A 9,745-nucleotide genomic window follows, 5' to 3' on the forward strand; every position below is an offset into this window, starting at 1 on the left:
ACGCCCTCTGAAATCTGCTCCTATAATCACCTAAGAATCGATACCAGGAATCCCAGACAGGTTTTATTGCAGAAAGATGGTGAGAAATGTTCAGTCTGAGTTTTTCCTTTTGCGCAATCAATATAAAGGGTCCTTTCACAAAGCGTTTGGTGCTTCGGGCGTTCACGCCATTGGCGCGATAACCACAGCGACCAGAGGATATAAAACCCATCAAAATCGAAGAAATCGTACAGGTGACATAAAATAGAAGATTTTTCATCCAGCTGTTTCATTTTCTTATCAGAATGAGTTTCAATATCTTGGTGGATTTATAAATATTGTGGATTTTATCTTCGATTTAAAACGGTTTATCCCAGAAGTATGCCCTGTATCTTCAATATAATCAACTCTTAATATATACTACCCTACCAAAAGTCATGGGACATAGTTATGAATAAACGGTTTTATTCAAAAAATTTGTTGCTGATGCAATAAGAAAAAATAAGTTTTTTTCTCGTGGGCATTGGCAAAACTCATCAGCTCGCACCTTATTTTCATTGACTACCATTTTGTTATCCTTTAACCATTCAATAACTCGTTGAAGAACTTCGTTTAGGATGATGCAGTCATTCGTATTGCGAATTGCTTTATAGAGCAACAAGATATTCCCAATGACTTTTCCATCTTTGTTTGAGGCGCACTACTTTCCTACATTGATACACTAAGAGTATTTGAAATCAACCAAGAAGAATTGTTAAGCACAATCAAGAGTATGAAAAAGGACCTCACAGAGGTCCACATGGTATCCCTACTGTTTTATGAAAAAAAATATGGAACCACACTGGTAAAGCCATTACTTCACTTAATAAAATTGTTCTTTGAGAGTGTAATCTATCCAGCTCAACTAAAAAAAGGCTTTTGTTGTCCCTATTTATAAAAAAAGAAGACCCATCCTCACCCAACAACTACAGACCAATTTGTCAATTAAATACCTCTCAAAGATAATTGAATCCGTTGTAATGAACCAGCTATTCAAATTTACGAAACTTAATCTGTCGGATTATTCTCAAGGATTTATCAAGGATCGTTCCACCTGCGCAGATATTAGCATTAGCAGAGGCATATGATGCAAGAAAGCAAGCTTATGCAGCATCAGCCAAAAAAAAAAAAAAAAAAAACAACCCTTCCAATTCACCCCTCCGTTCGTTCGAAATACCTGTCCAGATGGAAGTCTTTTGCCCTTCTCTGTACTCGTTCCAGCAGCTCTACATCCTTCTTGAAATGATGCCTCCAGACCTGTATACAGTACTCAAGGTGCGGCCTGACCATTGCCTTATACAACGGAATAATCACCTCCCTATAGCCTTTGATCCTCCTTTGTGAATTGGGGTTACATTTGCACATCTAGTCCATGGGTACCTCCCCTGAGTCCAAGGAAGCTCTCATAATTATGGCTAAGGGTTTGCTTACTTCTTTTGCTGCCTCCTTTAATATAACTGGATAGATCCCATGCACCCCAGGTGCCTTTCTTGTATTTATCTTCAACAATTTCTCCTCCACTTTACTCTCAGTTATTACAAGATCATCTAGCTCACTGCCAGTGTTTACTTCAACTAAGCCATTCCCCTTCCTGAATAACTCTTCATTTGTGAATGTAGATGCAAAATATTCATTTAGTTTGTTAGCTACCTGAGCAGGATCATGAACAGTTGAACCATCGATGTCAAGTGGACCAATCTGATTCATCCCCTTCCTTCTAGAGTTCACATAAGTAAAGAACTCCTTGCTGTTTTTCTTTGCATCCGTTGCCAAAGATTTCTCGTAATCTGCCTTCGCCTGCCTAACCTCCTTTGTAACTTGGTTACAGATCAACTTGTATCTATCATAGGCTTCTGTGTCACATGTTAATTTATATGTATCCCATGCATTTTTCTTCTCTGCCACATGTCTCATTAGTTCATCTGACATCCACTTAGGCCTAAACCTTGAACAATATTTCTTAGTTGGTATGTAAAGCCTAGTAGCTTCCAAGATAAGTTCTTTGAATGCTTCCCATTTTGAATTTGCTGTTGGTAACATCATCATCAGTTGGTCCCACTGTATAGAATTTAAATACTGTCTCTGTCCATCGTAGTCGCCTTTACGAAAGCAATAACCCTTCCCTTTACCCCTAATGGTAGTTACCTCTTTGAGTAAATCCCACTTCAGCACACTATGATCACTGCCACCTAGTTGTTCCTCCATCTGCAGATTCTTAATGCATGAAGAATCACTGCTGATAATCAGATCAAGGGTATTACTCCCTCTAGTTGCCTCCCGAACATGCTGATGTAGAAAACAATCATCCAATAAATCCACAAAAGCCTTGCTAGTGTGTGCGTGACCAGCCCCCAAATTCCAGTAAATATCTGGGAAATTAAAATCCCCCATTATAAGACTCTCTGATTTACTGGCCCACTCTATTTCCCTGTACAATATATTATTATACTCATCAGAGTCATTAGGCCTATAGCACACTCCTACTCTCAATTTTGATCTCCCAATGCTTATGTCACACCAAACTGACTCGACACTGCACTGTCCAGCGATGTCGACTGGCTTCACTTCCTTGGATTTTATGTATTTCTTAACTAATAGCATAACCCCTCCTCCCTTCCTATCCAGTCTATCCTTTCTGTAGACGTTGTACTCCCCAAATTCCAGTTCTGCATTCCTTATATCTGTGTGACACCGCGTCTCTGATATCCCAACAATATCCGCCTTTGATGCTTTGAGCAATACCTCAAATTCATCAAATTTATTTACCAAACTCCTAGCATTGGTGTACACGCAAGTATACATGCACCTGTTCTTTTTCTTAGCTACCCTAACACAATCCATGTGTTTACTTGTACCGCAACGGCTCCCAGCAGTCTCTGAAATATCCTGCATCTTGTTTTTCAGACTTCTGTTCATTCCAATAGAAGCAGTGCAAGAATCACTTTCACCTCTGCCAATGGCTACTGTTAATCTATTAGTCCTTGTATCCCCGCAATCTAGCAGTTTTCCGACCCACCTAACACTGCCTCGATAGCACCTGCAAACATTCTTGCACCCTTTCTATTTAAGTGTATCCCATTCCTTTAGAAGCAGTCTCTCCTGTTAACAAGTACAGTCTAGGCTGAAAGAAATTCTACTCCTTGAGCCTTGCACAATCTTTCCAGGGCCGAATTGATCGACAGGGCTCTCATCATAAACTCCCTCCTATCGTGTCTGGGCAGAATTGCAGACACTTTCAAATTCAACCCTAATTCACGGCTTTTTATTTGTCTTTATATGATTTCTGTTATTTATATATATATATCTCTTATATCTTTTATTTATATGATTTCATTTGTCTCGAATATATTCCACGCGCCTGACGAAGGAGAACAAATCAACTCCATCTTCCTTGACTTAAGCAAAGCCTTCGACAACGTAGTCCATCAGAGACTAATTAATAAACTGGATCGTTACGGTCTCAGAGGACAGGCCTTAAACTGGATTTCAAACTACTTGGAAGGTAGAGAAATGTTGGTGATATTTTAAAGGTAAAATCTCAAATCCTTTTAAACCTGAAATTGTTGTCCACAGGGTTCATTCTTAAGCTCGCTGTTATTTCTTATCTACATCAACGACCTGCATCAAATTTTATACTCCAAATTACAAGTAGACCGGAGGGTTTTTGTAGGAGTCAGCAGTGTCTGGAAGAAAGCACAATGCATGTGACCTACTTTGAAGAAAACATGCAATTCCCAGCTTACAGCTGTGATCTTGACCCTTTGCGGTGGGATGAATCGAAGAGGGCCTGTACGAAATCGAGCATGGAAGTCGACTTTGTATGCTGCGTTTAAATAGGAATGGTAAAATACATTGAAACTTGTAAAAACTGGTGGAAAGATTACTGCGTTGGATGTCTAGCTTCTGGAAATTTCTATCGAAGACCAAAGGGTATAATGTAAAGGGGTTTATCATTTGCATATCCTGTGGTATGTATTCAAAGGTCGATCTTGTTCAAATGACTAATCAGACAACTGTTTGATTATTGCTCAACTGAAGATTCTTTTCTTTGTTTCCGATGTAAGGAGTGTACCGAACTCAAACTAAAAATTGGTGCATTACTAAAAAAAATTGAGTTACTAAAGAGCCCGAGACCTGGAACTGGTTTGTTGGGTGGAAAAGGCCCACTTCCACAACTAATGGAATGTTCCTAAAATCAGCTATCCGCTGGCTGAAAGCAAATTTCGCATATGTTGTTTGAGCAAGAGGAAGTATACCATCAGGATTAAGGTTACTCAATCCATTCATATCCTTAAACACCTCAATTAGATCTCCTCAAGGTGCCTAGTTTCCAGACGCTACAAACTCAGCTTTTGGAAATTTGGCACCTGCAAGGAGATCGAAGACATTAGTAGTAATACAGCTCTTTTGATCCCTTAATCTGGTTGCTCTTCTCTGCACCCTTTCCAGGAAGCAGACACCCTTCAAAAAATGAGTTTGAGGTAAGTGGGAGGGAAACTCACGATGGGGAACAAAATTTTTAAATCAAATAATTTTTATTTGTATCACATGTTAGGAAAAATACTATGGGAAAAATATTCTAGATCTGATCATCACTCACAGACCATTGTTTTACAATTCATCACTTCCCACGCAGTCTAGGAAATCTTTTGTTCAAAAAATTAGGAGTGATGAAAGTTGCTGTGAACAGCCTCAATGAGACTGTCATGGCACGATTTATATTATCTAATCCGAAAGTGGCTTTCTTGAGCGTGTAGTCTGAATTTTATATTGAGCTATGTGGTGCTGGATCAGTATGATATCTATTTCCAGAGTCCAGCAGGCAGGAGGTTACAAGATTTTTTTCCCCAAGTAGGTCTTCCCCCCTAGTATTGATATTTCTATTATTTACATTGTTTACTTGATATCTGCCTTATTTACAACAAGTGGTATTCCATTAAGATGCAGCTCATGCAATATATACACCAATTTGATTTCAATTTAATTAAACAAGCTGATTCCTAAGTTCAGTTCTCTTCTGAAAAACTGACACTAAGAATATCTGGAGGATGGTAAAATTTTGTTCATTTTCTAGAAGGATATGAACATTATCGACCGATAGGTTAGCGACCCTATTTATAAGACGTCGTCTCTGTTCCGAATACAGTTGACACATTAACAGGACATGTTCCCAATCCTCGTTCTGACCACAAGCGCAGAACGGATCTGGCTCAAGTCCCATCTCATGGAGCTTAGCCCTGAGAGAACCATGACCTGTTAGTAAATATGCTGCAGTCATAGATGGCGTGAACCATGAACAGATTCCCGGGGAAGTCACAAAAGTCACTTGTTGAATGAACTTTTTTGTTGCCAGTCCAGACACAGATTCATTCTATCTAGACTGCCAAATAGCTTTTATCTCAGTCCAGATTCTTTTCTTTTCTGCTTTAATGTCATTTGCTGGGTCTGATGTTATGCCCAAAAACGTTATAGATGTCCCTTTCTTTAACTTGTAGATTGTGTCTCTGAATAAAATAAATAAATCTATGGGCATTTCACCACCAAGAATTTGGAGTGCATTATTTGAGATCGTGCGAGAGACGCAGTGAACAGTGAGAAGAATAGATCTTTGAATTGATGTTAACTTCCTCTTCATAGCAACCTTAATAACATTTTGATGCCAAATGCTTGCAGCGTACGAGACAATAGGTAAAAAAGTCGTGACATTGAGGAGGATGGCGATTGCACCAAATGGGCTACCCATGAGGGCATACAAACAGAAAACGATTTGTAATAGTACTACAAAAAAGGTGCCTTCGGGTAATAGCACAGTTGGTATAATCAAAATTCTTCTCCGGTAGAGGAAGTAGATAATTGGGTTCTAATCCCTTCAATGACCCGTGAATATTTTTTTTTCTTCAGTGTGGCTGAGTTAATCGGTGTCAGAACAGAACAGCACTATTTTTTCTCCTGGAAACGAGAGCTTTCATCTATAAAACAGGCAAATCGACCATAGCACACACGAAATCCACAGACCTAATAAATATAGATACCGCACAGTACAGTCTGCCTCCCCGATTCCCTAAAATCTTACAAGCAAACAGAAAAGTTTGGGCGTTCAAAAGCAGATCAGATTTTGAGTAATTGCTAGCTAAGAGAGAAAAGACAGCGGATAAGGAATCTTTCACGTATGTGAATATAAAGAAGAAGAGAATGAATCGGATTGGATTTTTGTTCACTGGTTGTCAGAAAGCCTTAGACAATCTGGATGATGTCGCATATGATTTGCATCGATATTTTCAGGAGGAGGAGAAACTAATGAAGTTAGGAAACATGAAATCAACGATTTAAAAATTTGAGGATATTATTTATTGCGAAAATTTTCCAGCCCAATGCGATCGATTACTTATTTTCTGTTTATTAATTAAGGTTGTTGTTTTTAGGAGCATCGGTGACAAGGCCATATTGCTCAGTGTATACTGTTGTAATTTGCGGGTGTTCTGTAGTCAATTTTCTGTTTGCTGGACAAATATCCAGTTTCCAGGAGAAAAAACCATGCTGCCTTCCCCTGTGACCAGCTAACTGAACCACGTTGTGAAAAAGGCCCATAAAAATTCCTCCCGTTATGGACGGGACTGAAGTCTTTTCCAGCCAGTATGGGGATGACAGCGATTCCACCAACTATGGTACCCACAAAGATCCGAAAGCTAACTGGAGTTGATAGTATATTCTCAGAATATAACAAAAATGCATGAGTCCATGGAACCATCCAGTTCGGTGTCAGAAATGCAGGCTGTTAATGGATTATCAGTCAGTGATGTCATTACTTGGGTGCTTCCATTTTTGGTGTAGAAAGCGAAAGAATCATTGTCCTGCTGCTGGATAACTCCTTTCACCATATTGTGCATCTTTCTAAAATATTTCTCATCGTTTAACTCCTTCAGACACTAAAACCGTTCATTAACTCCTTCAAAATTGACGAGAGGCTTACAGTGAACATTTTTAAATTCATAACACAATAAGAATGCATTAATTTGTATTTAATGGATGTTTATGTCTGGGAAAAATTAAATCTTTTTTGTTTATTCGTTCTGGTTCATATCTGGTCAATCGAAGATTCCAATCTTTTGTGTAATACTGTATTCTTTTGTGCGTTTGAACTGCCGCTGGAAATAATTCGTACGATGGAACATTTAAGTTGTAATAGCATGCGTGAGAGAAACTCTCTCTCTCTCTCTCTCTCTCTCTCTCTCTCTCTCTCTCTCTCTCTATTTTACTGTTGCTCTTCTACCTACCGTCACGCGTACGTCTATAATAAATTATGAAAGGCTTTTGCATTACGGAAATGAACCATCGACCGTTTTCTCGATCCAACAGCAGAAACAGCAAGGATACCAAACACTTTATAGATTAACAGAAATACATCCACTTGAAACAAGAGAATTGACGATAATCCTCCATTTAAATCTTAAAACCACTTAAATTTTAAAACACCTCGAAGGAAAGAACATGGGATAAAGCAAGAAATTAAAATATTTCTGCATAATTCTGGCTTAAAAGAATTTTTACTTGACGTCATTTCATAAATAAATATTAAAGGAAGATGGAAGACCTAATTCGCAGAATTCTACGTGTATTTTTAACAATTTCCAGCTTGTAATTAATTTTGTATAACTATTACTAATAAAAATCTACAGAAAATATTAATATTATCTTGCAGGGGGCGCTCTGTTAGCTTTTAGTGTTAATTTAATCGTTTTGTTATTATTTTGCAGGGGGCGCAGCTGTTAGCTTCGTATCCATTTTTATTGTTCATTTCCTACATTTAGATTTTTACATTCACAAAACAATTTTAAGATCTTTTCGCGAATATTTTTTTAAATAAATATTTTAAATAAAACAAAGCGATCTTTTAGGATTATAAGAAAGGTAGACAAGTAAGTATTTCTTTTTTTTGTTCAGGAAAGTGAATTTATAGCGTAATAAAAGATAGAAACTCGGGTTTTATTTATGATAATAACTATAAAAATAAGCTATTAACCATCAGTGTGAACATCCAATGATTTTCTAAATTTACTTTACAGATTACTGGCGATTATGTGCATTCGCAATTTAATACTTTTAGCTCTTTTAAGTGTAGCTATAAACAACAACGCAGAATTTTGCAACGTTATTTGGGTAACTGCTTGGATATAATTACCATCATGACTATACATCACTCTGAGACATCGCGTTCCCAGTGAACTTTACTTGGTCTGTAATTCAAAAGTATTTTTATTTAAGAGTGAAACACTTTTTCCATTAAAAGAAAGATAAAAGTTGTCTTCTCGAAGTCTAGCGATCTGAGTGATTCTTAATAAGTCTAGGAGGAAAGCACAAAGTTTACGAAACCATCAATAGAAAACAATCAGTCTCATTACACCTCGGTTGCCCTAGCAACCATTCTATTCCAGGCCATATGGAGCTAGATCTCTAATATCTCTGGCAACCTCACTAAATTGTCTATTATTCATTAGGTGCTTATCGCAATACAATGTTATGCCAGACTGCAGAAGCGAGAGATCGAGAGTTGAATCCACCTGACAACTTTTCGTAGAATCCAAGAATTCTCCAACAGATTTTTGGAGCATCTTTCTACATTGAGGAAGGCAAATATGCTATCCATAAATATAGTTACTGTAGGGAAACGAACATTCTGCTACTGCTACACCCTTACTTTTTCTGATGTAGTGCACATGGATTTTAAGAAACAATTGAAATAAATCTCTTGATTGATTCCTCTTGTTTACTTTAGGACGTATGGAAAGATATATTCCTTGAAGAAATATTTGTAATTAAAATAGTCTGCAGCAACTGTTTATTTATTTTCAATCGAAATAAATATGACTTTTGGGAGCTTAAAATCAAAACTGCAGTTGTTAAACTTAAACTTGGATCAACGGAGTCTGGTGTTGAGTTAATTAATCGAAATAATTAAGGTGTAAACACAGTCCATTCATCCTGAATAGATAACAATTGACTGAAAGACTCTTACCTCTAAACGTTCCCCTGACCAAACGCTCACCCCGACTTTTGAGACCACGCACTGACCGGATACTCAACTTCAGGGCCATGACTCCACCTCCTTGTACACAAAGGGTGGATCCGAAGCTAGTGGAGGACTGAGACTAGTTAGGAGGCATTCGAACGAGTCTTCCAGAGGGGTGGTCAGCGTCACTTTTCTCAGACCGATGTAGCACACGAGTACATCCGATCGCTCCATCGAACACAAAGACCCCGCACGGCTTTCCTGTTAAGAGACATCTCTGCTGGCTGCAGGCGTGAATGGGTGCCACTGAATCGTAGAAAATCGCCACAGCGAGGTGCGGTGTCACTCCAGCATGCCAGTTGGTTTCTGTACGTCAGCTCTGACGGCAAGCTGTTGCTGGCGGAGAGTAAGTGTTTGTACAGTGGAATTCTACCCCCCAGTTCGCCTCCCCTACATCGTTTGAAGTGCACATCCTGTCTCATTCACTTCTCCCTTTCGTTACGATTGGCTGAGCCGTTGCTATGACGACGAAAGCGAAGCTCTTTCATTGGTCCGGTTGTAAAAGATACCTGCAAATGCTACTGGTTAATCGATAGAGTTCCCAGGGCATTTTCCCAGAGCCCCTTATCAGCCTTGAGGTGCACAGGAAGGTAAGAGATTAATAAAAAACAGCATATCTTCCCCCCTCTTCTAATTGTGTATAAAGACAGAATTTGATAG

General features: G+C 38.5%; 1 protein-coding gene across 3 annotated transcripts in view; it reads right to left on the reverse strand.

Moving 5' to 3' along the window:
* Positions 1-9,412, reverse strand: part of mfr (ferlin family C2 domain-containing myoferlin misfire) — an 81,536-nt gene extending 72,124 nt beyond the window's left edge. For all 3 annotated transcript variants that reach the window (XM_090371209.1, XM_090371208.1, XM_090371206.1), the window contains exon 1: positions 9,032-9,412. In XM_090371209.1, the coding sequence (XP_090227335.1) occupies positions 9,032-9,110 (79 nt within the window). In that variant the 5' untranslated portion in view covers positions 9,111-9,412. The remainder of the gene's footprint in view (positions 1-9,031) is intronic.
* Between the last annotated feature and the right edge of the window lie 333 nt (positions 9,413-9,745).

Source organism: Mastigoproctus giganteus, chromosome 4 (assembly GCF_048544385.1).
Source record: "Mastigoproctus giganteus isolate SK-2022 chromosome 4, ASM4854438v1, whole genome shotgun sequence".
Lineage (NCBI taxonomy): Eukaryota > Metazoa > Arthropoda > Arachnida > Uropygi > Thelyphonidae > Mastigoproctus > Mastigoproctus giganteus.